Genomic DNA, 13861 nt, shown 5'->3' with positions numbered 1-13861 from the left:
TTTCAGTTACTGTAGATTAAGTTTGTATTATTATCTTATCAAGATGATTTGTCCTAGTTTACTAACATTTTTGTTGTTGTTCAGTGATTAATGTTAGATATTTTTAAACATTAGCCTCTTCGCTAACAGCAAAACTGTAATAATCACTGCATAAAGAATAGCGCTTTTCCCTGAATGGCCACGTGATGTGAAATCATTGTTTTCTGCGGTAATATTATGGTTAGTGTTGACTTTACACTTGAGTAGCTAAGATCAACCTTACATCTGTGGTGCAACCACACATCAACACAAATTAGCTGGTACTTAGTATCAAACTAGTTTGAAGGTTTTTTGTGTGGACTTAAAAGAACTGGAGCAGCAGGTCTCAATCTTTTTTTCTATTTTATTTTCTTTATAATATTTAATGTGGCTGATTGACAACAATGTGAATGAGCTCTTTGTGTAACCTTGCCAACATTAGATCAAACAGTGAAGACCCTCTGATGAGCCAATCTAACCTGGAAGTCTACGTCACTGAGCTCTAAGTCTGAGCTGAAAACCTCCTCCAGACCAGGTTTGGTTAAAAGCATAAACTACCATGATGATACAGCGGCGCTAAAAAACATACCTCGCTATCCCACTAATCGAGCTTCGTAGTACACCACACAGGCTCTGTAGTCTGTAATGACCATGGGTCATATGGGCTTTTGTTATGTGTTTAAACACGAGTTTGTAATTAATCCTCCCTGCCAGAGGGTGGTGCTGCTCTCTTGATTGTTCCCATTGATTTCTGCAGATGCTGATTGGCCAGGAGCTGATGAGGCCATCTTTAGATGCCTGCTGCCGATGTCTCGCTCTCTGCCTACTTCCTGATTCCCAGCTGACCTGTGTGTTGTGCTGTGATAGGATAGATTATTGACCTTTGTCAATAAACTGGGGGCTCGTCCGGGATCCCTTAAATTAGGGGCTTATGTCCTTTCGTTTGGGTTAGTATAGCAGGTTTGTTTGATTCCACATTTGTCCTGGTTGGTAGGTTTTCTTAAAGGGGCACTGTGGAGTTCAATTTGGATTTTTTTTTCAAAAAACCCCACTTAGCAGCAGCTAGCGACATGTCGGAAGGTTGATTTAATGCTTGTTGCTCTGTTTAAAAAAGATGTGGCATTAAATCTGAGGAAAGGAGCTGCTCCAGCTCATAACCGTGAAACTTGGGGATCAAGGTTTTCTTACTTTAACAGACGACGTGAGAAAGCTGACGTGGCGCTTGCAAAGCTGGTGCCACCGGTCACGCCCACTCCCACTAGTCCTCCCATTTTTCCGGGGATGTTGGCTGAGGAGCTCAGACTGACCCTCTGCATTAAGAAATGAGGTGAGGAATTAGGAGTGAGAGGTGCAAGCTATACACCTGAGGGTGAGGGCATTGGAGCTGGAACGCCAGCCTACCGCGCCAGTCAGTCTTAGTCCAGTCAGCAGACACCTCATTCGTCCCCAAACAGTTTTGATGTGAGCAGACACATTGCTCTTGTTCCGCCTTTCAGAGAGTCTGAGCTGGACTCTTATTTCAGTGCTTTTGAGAGGATAGCAGCTGCTCTGAGTTGGCCGAAGGACGTTTGGTCCCTTTTGTTCCAGTGCAAGTTGATGGGTAAAGCTCAGGTTTGTGCAAGCCTCACAGTTGAACAGAGCTTAAATTATGATCTTGTTAAAACTAATTTGCTGAGGGCATATGAGGTTGTGCCTGAGGCTTACAGACAAAAATTTAGATTCTGTGTAAAAAGTGTCAACCAGACTTATGTGGAGTTTGCGCGTGATAAAGGGGTCCTTTTTGATAAGTGGTGTCAGTCCAGTAAAGTCAGCGATTTTTCCAAGCTGCGTGAGCTTGTGCTGCTTGAGGACTTTTAAAAGTGTCTGCCCGAGCGCATGGTCACTTATTTAAATGAGCAGAAGGTTGTGTCTCTCGCTGAGGCCGCAGTCTTTTCTGACGAATTTGCGCTGATCCATTAAAGTGTGTTTTTGTTAGGTGTGCGCCGCGACCCTCCAGTAACGTTGAACAATAAAAACAGATCACCAAGATTCCCCAGACGCGATAATTCTGCCACCGGGCTGAATACTGTCACGAGTCTGGTCACCTCATCACAGTCTGCCCTGTGTTAAGGCAGAAAGAGCAGGCCAAGAGTAAAAGTCCCTCCACGGTGGCATTGATCCAGTCAAACACAGCCATTCGCCAGCATGAACAGCTCACTGAGCCACCTCTTGTGTGTTTCCTGTTGATTTCTGCAGGTGGTGAATGGAGATGCTGATTTTGTAAGATTTAATTTTTAATAGGTAAGATAACTACCCTGTGATAGAAATACATTTATGTTGGACTGCTATATTTTGTGTCTTGGTCTCTGGGAGTTTGGGTTGAGGTGAGAGCACTTATGTTATACTCCGGTACCCCTAGGCCGGGGCGTAACAAGTCCTACAATGTAATGGAGAGCAATACTGAACTGCTGACGTAAAGTGCTGCTGAGACCTAACACTTTTTTGTTCTCTACGATATACAACTAGATTGAAAAAGTTCTGAAAGTAATTATTAATGTTTCATATTCAATCAAGCACAGGGCATGTGAAGATCTGATGATGATATTATGGACAAATGAAATGAGTACGAGCATCGGCAGATAACTGAATCAGTGAAACTGTAAATGAAACCATTTAAATGTCTGCAGCTCCTCTCTTACTTGACTTGGCTCCCTCTTTAGGGTTTGGGGGGGATCTGGGGGTCAGTGGTGAGTGAGTATTCTGTGACTTCTCCTCTGTGAAGGGACAGCCTGATTTTTTACGTTTCCTCGCAGGCAGCTGACTCAGCAGACTGCCTCCACTGAGTGTGTGTAGTGTGTATAAAAAGCGGGGATGTAATCACAGCCTGTCGAACGGGCCAGCAGTTCTCTTTAATGGAATTTCAGGACATTAACTGAACTCCCCACTCATTTCAATCCATCCTCTACTCAGTGAGGATGAGTGTAGGTTATAAAGCCTCAGTAAATCATATTAACACGTATGTTATCACTGCTTTTTTATTCCTAACGACTGATAATTTGACACCTTGTTTTATCTGCAGCATATAAATCTCATCTTGGCTCAGTTTACTTACCTTTCTCTGTGATGTTTCTATTGCAGAACTGCTGTACAATGACTACTTTGAGTACTTTGGGCCTGACTTCAAGTCGCACATCAGTCTGTCCAACATGACCAACCAGAACACACAGGAGTACATGGAGAAGATCAAGTATGACATGTCTCAGCAATGATTATTAATTATAACTGAGGACTATGTAAATATATGTGATTGTAGCAGAAATGCACAGCTGTATCATCCCGTCAGCCCTCTCATCGCTGGCGCAGCTTTAATATATGAAGAGAAGTTTTAAATGTAGCACTGTCTGAGATAGCCTATTCTATTATTTCTGCTGGCCACCGTCATGAAGACATAACGTGTTTAATCATCAAAATATTTTGAGCATGAGGGTTCCTTCTTGACCTTGGAAATGGTAGTTTGACAATAACATTTTAACTTTAGGTTCACTTACTAGCTTTTTCCTGAGCTTTCAACAATATATCACTCTTCTTCCACAGATGAAGTTTGCTCAGTATGAGAAAACGTACACACTTAAATCCAGATGCTTTAGGGGCCTTCCCATGAGAAGCTTTTTGAGCTTGGCTTGTCGTGAGGTTGGGCGCAGAAACCCAGTAAACGGCTAAATCAACCTTAGTGTTTATAACAACCGTGAGCTGGTAAACTGCCTATTCACAAACCTGCTTTGATGCTTCAATCATTACGTTTTCCTCACAGATCGTGAAACGACTGTAATGTAACGTTAAATAGTTTGGGAAACTCGGACAGACAAACAATACGTTTTTCCTCCATCTTTCGAGCCGGCTTGGTGTTGCTTTCTGGTTGCCTAGGAAACGTAAACAACACACTCAAAGCTTCTATCTCATTGGTTGCACGTTTGAAAGGTCAGCGGCAACAAGGTCAAAGCGCAGCGGCAAATCTCAGCAAAGCACTCCGCTACCATGGGCACTGCCTCCTCCTCCAAAGGAAATAAATGGAATGGCTGGCGCAAAGCGTTTTTACCGCGTATCATGTGTTGGGGCCTATATAATATAGCAAAGACAGAGCATTTAGTGTGTTGAAGTGAATTAGATCAGCAGTATGGTAAAAGCTGTACTTTTCCCAAAACCATCCACAATCAATATATTTCTGAGATAAGACATCTTGGTTCATTTTTAATTTTGAGTAACTTCTTGAAATAAGTTATCAACTTAATAAAATAATTTAACAATTTGTATTTTTTTTCTTTTCTTAGAGTGTGAGGACGAGGACAATGGAGGCAGGAAGAACGTGGCCAATCACAACAAGGGTGCAAAAAGGCCCAGAGTCGATGAAGACAAGAAGGAGGGAGAGGAGAAGAAAACTGGTAGGTATTATTCCACAGTGGTGAAATGACTGTTAGGGCGCACTCACACTGTCCGTCCGTACCGTGCCCCGGGCTTTAGGGTACTTGTCCTCCCCTCCCGCTCCCCCCGCGGCCCAGGACCGTTTGTACTCACACTGCCTGGGCCTCGCGCAAATGCTTCTTGCCTGTCCATACGTCATCAAGCTGTAACACGTCACAAGCATTGATTGTCGTCATCGCGATGAGTCGCTTTGTTTACAAATCTTTCCATAGACCTCAGAGTTTTTGTGCGTCTTGTCGACTGTTTTTGAATATTTTCATCTGCTCAAATCTGCAGTAAACACTCCACCTCCGCATCACACCAACGTGAAGCTTTCGCCGCCATTGTTTTAAATGTCCGTGCATGGTCCGTCCTCCTTTTTCTATGTCCGAACAGGCGCACATAAAATGACGTCAGAGCCGCCGTAGGCCTCGCGCTCGTACACGTGCGTACGCTCATGTTCGTACATGTGCAAAAACATGCTTTACTAAAGCCCACCTCTCCTAAACGGGCCGTGGCCGGCAACCGTACCCCTCCTAGACGCGGTTCGCTTGCACTCACACTGGTCAAAGGAAATAGACTTTAGCCGTGAAACCAGTTTGGGCACGGTATGGATGGACAGTGTGAGTGCGCCCTTAGTTGTTATTTGTATAAATGTGTCTTTTGCTGTCCGTCCTCTCCAAGAGATAGAAGAGGAAGCGAAAACAAAGCACAGCAGTGCAGAGAAGACAGACTCAAAAAGGTGATAGGCCTCTCTTTTAGTATATGTCCAACGTCTTCAAATATTTACACACTTCCTCTTCAGGTGCAGTTCACAGCAACTGAATGCTGTGTGTGTGAAGGCCTGTGTTTACTCCTGACTGGCAGTGCCTTTACATTCACAGCTTCCTACACTTATGGTTTGTGTAAACCTGGTTCCTGTAATCAGGCAAGGAGCTTTGAGAAACCTCAATGCTGTAACTAGAATTTTCCTTGATGACACAAACGTACTGTATATATAACTCTGCCTTTTATATATTTCTAATCAGCTTTTTACATGCGTGTCACTGTGACAGCAGTGCAGCAAGGTCAAAGGAAAGAGCATTATACGCAGCATGCATCTTTGCATTCAAAGTCATCTACACTGGAGATCAAAATTGGAAAACAAAGTATTTATTCTTTATTTATTCTGAAATACTGTTATTTGTTAGTGTTCAGAATTCGATAGAATATCCTCTGTGTCTATACCACTGCTGTACTACCATGTTTTTTTTTTAAATAAGCAAGGCACTTCAACAAAAACCTTTATTTTGTGAGGAAAACAGTGATCAAATTTAGAGAACACTTTCAGATCCCTCCCAGTTATTGTTGTTAATCTGAACCTATTAAACCCACCCTATTTATCTGCAGCTCTCTTGGTTACTTTGTAAGATGGAAGCTGCTCTAAGGAGACTGAAACACTGAGACAGCAGGTTGTCCAGATGAAGGCCAAAGGGATGACCCTCGCAGCCATCAGAGAAAGGTTGGGCGTTCAAAGTCTGTGATTTCAAGAGTGTCAAAAATTCAACCCTGTTACCCCTTAACCTGGTTATTGACCATTTTACATGTCAGGCAAATGTGACAGGGTTGAAAACAAACTTGGAGATGCGTGTCAATGTTGCAGTTTCATAGATATTTCATGTATATTCACAGAAAGAAATACATTTTAGTTAAAATACATTAAAGTAAATAATTATTTTAGCAGAAATATTTTGGTGTTAATAAACATTTTTATTAGTTTGATATTTGATGCAAAAGAAAATGGTCAGTGGTGACATGCAAAATGTGTCATCTACTACTTTGACAACCCAAATATTTCGTTTTGCATTACAATATCACTTTGTTTTATTAATTGGTGGCTTCAAAGTGCACCTGATGCAGAGAATCACCCAGAGCACTTTGAGCTCTGTAATGATTCTGCTCAGGCACACGAGGGCGCTCTAACACAAACCATAGCATCTCAAGTTAGCTGCAGGTGGAGTGTTGACTAGATAAGCAGGCTTACATGTGTTTATGTTGCACAGCCTTGGTCCTTGTTAACTTCCTTCCGGCCTCTGTCATTCACATACACTGCAACAGGAAATAAATTGGGACACGTTTAAAGGGTTCCTGCGCAAGAAGGAAAAGTAGTGAATTGAATTACAGTCATTTCCAGGTCTGAATAAGTTTGGAAAAGAGTTTGAAAAAATGTTTGTGTTGTTTCCAGACTATTATCTCACTTTCTAAAATCAAATATATGAATATCTACAAATCAAAAGAAGTTTACTAACACAACACAGCCGACCTGTAGATGATCTGAAACTAATGAAGCTGCTGTAGAATGGTGTTAGGTTACCATGGTTACCTTTGGCTGTGCGACTGTGATTCTCATTTATTTAATTTTTTCCATACGTGCCGTCTACATTTTATTTCTGATTTATTTTTATTGATCATTATTTTCTTTATTTACAGTCTGTTTACTCCATCTACTGTTCCTGTCTGTAGAGTTACAGGTTCACTTATTCATTTAATTATCCATCTCTACTGTTCCTGTCTGAAGAGTTACAGGTTCACTTATTCATTTAATTCTCCATCTCTACTGTTCCTGTCTGTAGAGTTACAGGTTCACTTATTTATTTAATTCTCCATCTCTACTGTTCCTGTCTGTAGAGTTACAGGTTCAGTTATTCATTTAATTATCCATCTCTACTGTTCCTGTCTGTAGAGTTACAGGTTCACTTATTCATTTAATTATCCATCTCTACTGTTCCTGTCTGTAGAGTTACAGGTTCACTTATTCATTTAATTATCCATCTCTACTGTTCCTGTCTGAAGAGTTACAGGTTCACTTATTTATTTAATTCTCCATCTCTACTGTTCCTGTCTGTAGAGTTACAGGTTCACTTATTAATTTAATTCTCCATCTCTACCGTTCCTGTCTGTAGAGTTACAGGTTCAGGTACATGTCATTAAGCATAAGCAGTCACATATTACGAACAGATCAAAACGGATTCTTAAAACGAAAAAAAAAAAAAAAATTGTGGTTGGAGTAATTGATTGTACTCATGTGCGTCTGAAGGCACCATCCATGAATGATTACGCATTCATCAATCGCCAAAACTACCACTCGATAAATGTACAGGTGATTTGTGATGCCAAGCTATCGCTAACGTGGCGGCCAGGGGGACACACACGATTCTTTTATATTTCAAAACAGCTCGGCTCCAGCCCCCCGCGACCCCGACAGGGACAAGCGGTTGAAGATGAATGAATGTGTTGGCGCGCGGCTGCAGTAAGGCACACTGAAGAGCCAAAGTCATCTCCTCGGTTAGTGGCTACCCTCGATAAATTGCATTAAATCAAACAAGGTATCAGATGATTAACATTTTGGTATGGTTCTTCTAGGTGACAAAGGTTATCCTCTAACTGAATACCTAATAACCCCGCTGGCAAACCCCGCCACAGAGCAGGAGCGCAGGTTCAGCAGTGCGCACACACGCACACAGGTCACAGTGGAGCGCTGCTTCGGGTTGACTGCCTCCGTTATTCTTTTCCATACAGCGTTTTTAAGGGCCCCTTTTACTCCCCTCTTAAGACTGCCAAAAAGCACATCTTTATTTTGCTCCATCTCGGATGTCAGGACGCCGATCTCTTTGTCGGAAAAGTTTCTTTTCTTCCCAGCGTTTCTCCTCTCCATGTTTGACCTCAGATGGCGAGGCCTCCAAACCAGGATTATTTAAGGGCGTAACATGTTAATGATGATCAAATTCAGCCGCCGCATTTATCAAGGCCCGCTCATTCGTACGCTGAGATTGGTCAGATATGAATGTTTCATAAATCACACGTATGTCCTGTCGTACGACCAATTCTGCGCTCAGATCTGCGCCTGTTTTCACGCAAGTTTGATAAATGAGGGCCAATGTGTGTGTTTCCACTGACTCTGTTTCGTTCCGACTCTGTCACAGCTCCGGTGTTCCGGAGTAGATACGCTTTTATACGGACCACAAGATAAAATACACTGTGCACACAATATTGTACTTAAAGCTGCAGTCTGGCAGATCGAGTTGACTCAGTCAAATTTCAAATGTTTGCAACTCACAAGCCCCTCCCCCTCTACCACCGAGCTCCTCCGCTCTCTCCAATCGAGTGCTCGTCAGTGCACGTGCACCAGATTCCTGTGACACGCCTGTGTCTGTGCCTGTGGAGTACATGCTACATGGAGGCTGACGAACTTACTCTTAGATAGCGGCTGCTAACATCATTTAGTGTATGCCTAGCATGAGGCGTGTGCCTGTGATATTGTAACATGCGTGAGCAGGGACTGTTTCAGCTCTGCTCTGAGTGGACAGAATGATACGGGCGCTGTTTTTGCAAAAACAAACAGGCTGTATGTGCACATAGAGGCACGTTTTTTTTCTAAAACTGGATGATTTATGTTGTTCTATCGGAGCATAGTGACGGCTTCAATGAATATGATCAAACAAATGTTGCTGACTGGCACTTTAACCAAGCTCCTGCTGCCGCAACAAATCTGGATCTGGTGGAAATCAGGTGTAGGAGGCACACATTGAAGTGTTCACATGCACTTTCCATGTGTGGCTGTCAGGTCTGACTTCACCTTTGATAGACTTTGAGTGTGCAGAGGTGCTAGCTCGGCCAATAGAATCACCCCATCCAACACCACTTGGATGAACTGGAGCCTGGGGGAAAGCCTTCCAGAAGAGTGTTAGGGCCCAATCTGACTGTCCGTCCGTACCATGCCCCGTGCTTTAGGGTACTTGTCCCCCCCTCCCTCTCCCCCCGCGGCCCAGGCCCATTTGTACTCACACTTCCTTGGCCTCTGTGAATGCTTCTTGCTGTCTATACGCCATCACGCCGTAACACGTCACACGCATTGATGACGTCATCGCGATGCGTCGCTTTGTTTACAAATCTTTCCATAGACCTCTGAGTTTTTGTGCATCTTATCCAACTGTTTTTGAATATTTTCCTCCGACCAAATCTGCAGTAAACACTCCACCTCCGCATCACACCAACGTGAACCTTTCGCCGCCATTGTTTTAAATGGCGCATGGTCCGACCTTCTTTTTTCTATGTCCGAACAGGCGCACATAAAATGACGTCAGAACCGCCGTTGGCCTCGTACTTGTACACGTGTGCACGCTTGTGCTCATACATGTGCAAACGTACTTTACAAAAGCCCAGCTCTCCCAAACAGTCCGTGGCCGGCAACGGTTGTATTCAAACTGGTCAAACAAAGTAGACTTTACCTGTGAAACGTGCTTGGGCACGGTACGAATGGACAGTGAGTGTGCCCTTAGTAGCTGCTGAATAATGCTGTTTTAGAAAGACATGTCCAGCAATTGCACATTGGTGTAATGCCCATGTGACCATATACTTAAACCATATAGTTTAGGTTACAGTTTAAGCTTTTTTAACTCCTTTTATATTCCACAGTCACATTTGAAAACTGGAAGGGCACTCCTAGAGCGCATATCTTCGCCATCCTAATTTGCATTGTTAACCAAATTGAAAGATAATGAGTGTATCTGCCCTGTGATTCGGATATGCTTCAAAATAGAATGGGTTCTTCCTTCGTCCATGCTGCACCCTTCCACCAAGTTTCATGAAAAAATCAGGCCAGCGGTTCTTCTGTTAACCTGCTGACAAACAAACAACCCTAACTGAAAACCTAAACTCCGTGGTGTTGATAAATGTTTCTACCCAGAGCTGCTGCAGTACTAATTAACTTCAGGATGCCGTTAATCCATTTAAAGTCTAGTCAATCAAAACGATACTCCACCCTGTGTAATCCACAAATGATGACAGATTGCAGCTCAAATTTCATTCACATTTATTTTCGCTTTTAGTGTGCTCACAGAAAATTAGAACACCTTAAGCAGAGGAGTTTAATAGCAATTTTTTTGTAAGCAAAGTTACATTCCATCTCTAAGTCAAACTGGTCAAAGCTTCTCCAGTATTTACAAAAGGAAAAAAAAAGAGAGACAAGATGCTACACAAACATTTGCATCTGATAGATTCCTTAAATTTAGTCAAAGACCACTGAAAAAGCATTGCCTGCTGTAATCGAAAAAACATACCACAGTATATAAACAGTTAACCATTCCACTTATCACAGCTTGGTTTGGAGTTCAAAATTGCTTACGAAGGTCTTCCAGGATGACTCTCTGTGTGTTGTTATCTTACAAAAATGAGCGGGTGGAAAAGAGCTGCAAACTTCATGTGCTTCTTGAGATCAAGATTTCATTTTGTACAATAATCACAGTTAAAAACACCCCGCCTATACATACTTACATTTTTATTAAGGTCATAAAACCAACAATAAACGATAAAGCCTATACAACTTGTATCTCTACTGAATCACTGACTGGTACGGCTAATGATAAGTGAAAAGCTCCTATGAGTTTATAAGACTTCCTAAAAGCTAACTCTGGGATTTCTTGTCGTCCTATCGTAAAAATGACTTAGTGTTGTAAACCGTATGGTGTGTAGATGTTGGTCTCATCGTTTTTTTAAGACTACTCTTTTCATAATAGTCTGTGGCACATCCAGGCCCCCTCCTCCCCTCCCCCCTACCCTGCCTGAACTCACCTCCCCCTTCATTTACAGCTCAGCCCCCATCTCCTTCATACCATGGGCATGTCCATACCATTTTTTTTACATTTTGTATAAAAATTCAAAAGAAATAAAAAGGTAATACTGATGAAAAATATATGGCAGAGTGTGGATGTATTTAATCTGTTGTACATATTGAAGCCACCCACCTCCCTAGCCCGTTGGAATTGAAGCAACAATGGAGCGAGATGGGTTTTGTGTAAGGGGGAATGGAAACCAAAAATAAAAAATAAAGAAAAGCTTTAAAATATCCCTGGTTGTTGACAAGTTCTTCAAAGCCAGGACCTGGCGTCACTCCAACATACAAACAGGGAAATGTTCTTTGATTATCTTCTCCTTTTTTTTCCAAATTTCTCCCTCTTTCCCAAATTATTCAGCAGCCTCTGCAGCTGCAGCCGGAGCCTCCGCTGACGCTGCTTCCTGTGAGGCAGGGGTGGCCTCCTCTGTTTTGGGCGCCTCCTCTGCCACCTTCTCCTCTGCTTTTGGCACCTCTGCCTGTGGCTCCTCTGCGGGCGCGGCCTCCTTGGCCTCCTCAGCAGGCTCCTCTGCTGCTGCTGCTGCCTCTGGCTTGGCCTCTACCTCTTCCTTGGTTGGCTTTGCAGCAGGTGCAGCCTCCCCCTCGGCAGGCTTGGCCTCCTCGCCAGCGGCCGCTGATGCTTCCTCTGCGCCCTCAGCCTTGGCCTCCTCTGTGGATGCTGCTGCTGCGACCTCCTCCTCATTTTCTGCTCCCTCTCCCGTCTCCTTTTTGGTCTTCTTGAAAGAAAAGCCACTGAGCTTGAAGGACTTCTTGAAGGAGAACCGCTTCTTCTTCTTCTTTGGGGTTTCGTTGCTGGTGGAAGGCGCAGTGCCATCCTCTGTCTTCGCCGCCTCTCCCTCAGCAGGAGCAGGAGACGCCGCCTCTACCTTCTCCCCATTCGCAGCTTCCTTCTCAGCAGGGGCAGCCTCTGCCTTCTCAGCCTCCTCCTTGGGGCTCTCTTCGGCAGCAGCACTGCCGTTGGCCTGCATCTCCTCTTTACCGTTCTCAGCCGCCGCAGGAGAGGCATCCCCGTTCACTTTAACATGGCCGTTTTCCTAAAGACAGAAACAGGGGCTGTTAATTCCATGTACAGAGCTGACATGCTTTCAGGACTCAATGTGGACAGTGCCACTGATGGACACCAGGGGCAGCACACACCATTAGATCAGCAGTGACTAAAGCAGACTCACTTCAGCCTGGACTCAGTGTCGACTTTCAAGCTTTTAGACACTTCACAGGGAAATAAGCAAACTCGAAATGGCAGCCATGCACTAGACTACAAAGTGCAACACGTCCCCTCATATTTTTTTCACTCTGAATTTATTCACATTCAGAGTGAGAGTGGACGCAGTACCTCAACTGGATCGCAAGGGGTCGGTGCCTGGTCGGCTCCAACAGCGGAGCGCCGAAGCAAAGCAGCTGCTCATTAAAACAGCAGATGCTCATTAGTCCGGTGGATCCCGGAGAGCACAGTTCACTTACAGTTCCTTCAAATGGATCAAATATAAACGGGGTTCTGAAAAGTATATTTGATTAAATTCTCTCTCTCTCTCTCTCTCTCTCTCTCTCTCTCTCTCTCTCTCTCTCTCTCTCTCTCTCTCTCTCTCTCTCTCTCTCTCTCTCTCTCTCTCTCTCTCTCTCTCTCTCTCTCTCTCTCTCTCTCTCTCTCTCTCTCTCTCTCTCTCTCTCTCTCTCTCTCTCTCTCTCTCGTGATAGACTGCCATCTCCACTTTCTAGTGGAGCATCTGTAACAAAAGGAGTGTAGCTGTGAGCGCACACAGCCTTTGTTGGTGTCGTCAATCTTGTCTTATTCAGCAATTTTTTTTTTAAACCAGTAAAAGATCCAACCAAATGAGCTTCCTCTTCAAAAATTAACGTTTTCTTTGTCATTTCCTTTAAGTGTCTGCCACAATATACCGTTCTCCATGAAACAATGGAAACACCGAATGCGCAACTGTTGCTCATGAACTATAATCAATTCAGAATGAAAAACAAGCATTTGCATTTATTTTAAACTCCCACCTCTGACCTCCATTTAATCTCTCCACAATTACGCACGGATGCGCCACCTCAGAGCGCAGCTCCCCTCCACAACGACCCTGACGGGTGTGAGGAGCTGGGTGATAAAATATCATTTACCTGTCCATTGGTCTTGGTGGGTGAAGCAGCAGCAGCCTCTCCGGGCTTTTCAGTCGCGGTTTCAGCCTTCCCAGCTGTCTTGGACAATTGCGCTCCCATGCTTTTTCGCTCCAACAAAGAAACTCAACCGATCCCAAAAAAAACGAACAAAGACCCACAAGCCTCTTTGTTGAAACGCAAAGCTCTTCTTCCTGCTGTCTCCCTCTGTCTGCACAAAGAAAAAGTTCACAGGGGAAAATGCAAAGCAAAGTCCAGTCGGAGCGAGGAGGGTTTTTTCAAAGTAGCAGAAAAAGCTGACAGGTAGGAGTAGTAATAAAATCCCAGAGCGGTGGCCGTGCCGCTGTAGACAGGCTGCAAAATGGAGAAATTTCCCTTGTTGCTAATAAGATGCTGAGTCCAACGCCCAAGTGAAGAGATGAATGGGCGCTCCGAGCGATGACGGCACCGCACTGAGATTCAGCCAATCACAGGCAGCGTTCGGAGCGTGGGTGGGGCTCGGGAAAGGGAGCGAACAATAGATTGTAGCGCTGCGTTCATGGTACGTTGGGATAATGGATAAAAAAAGGGGCAATATTACACTGGAGTGATATCTTGCCAAACCACGTGATTATTAGTTTT

General features: G+C 43.9%; 1 protein-coding gene and 1 pseudogene across 2 annotated transcripts in view; one reads left to right on the top strand and one right to left on the bottom strand.

Annotated features, from left to right (window-relative positions):
* The window catches only part of LOC310962147 (histone deacetylase 1-like), a 12903-nt pseudogene extending 9637 nt beyond the window's left edge, over positions 1 to 3266 (top strand). The window contains exon 10 of the transcript in view: positions 3136 to 3266. The product of the transcript in view is annotated as a histone deacetylase 1-like (transcript). The remainder of the gene's footprint in view (positions 1 to 3135) is intronic.
* Positions 3267 to 11084: 7818 nt separating this feature from the next.
* marcksa (myristoylated alanine-rich protein kinase C substrate a) lies at positions 11085 to 13626 on the bottom strand. Its single transcript, XM_083933663.1, has 2 exons — positions 13244 to 13626; positions 11085 to 12159 (listed from the first exon to the last, which is right to left on the bottom strand). The coding sequence occupies exons 1-2, from the start codon at positions 13340 to 13342 to the stop codon at positions 11458 to 11460; spliced, it is 801 nt and encodes a 266-aa protein (XP_083789789.1). The 5' UTR covers positions 13343 to 13626; the 3' UTR covers positions 11085 to 11457.
* Positions 13627 to 13861: the final 235 nt, after the last annotated feature.

Source organism: Echiichthys vipera (genome assembly GCF_963691815.1).
Source record: "Echiichthys vipera genome assembly, chromosome: 19".
Taxonomy (NCBI): Eukaryota; Metazoa; Chordata; class Actinopteri; order Perciformes; family Trachinidae; genus Echiichthys; species Echiichthys vipera.
Note: the sequence above shows the minus strand (reverse complement) of the source record. Positions and strands in the feature narration are given on the sequence as shown.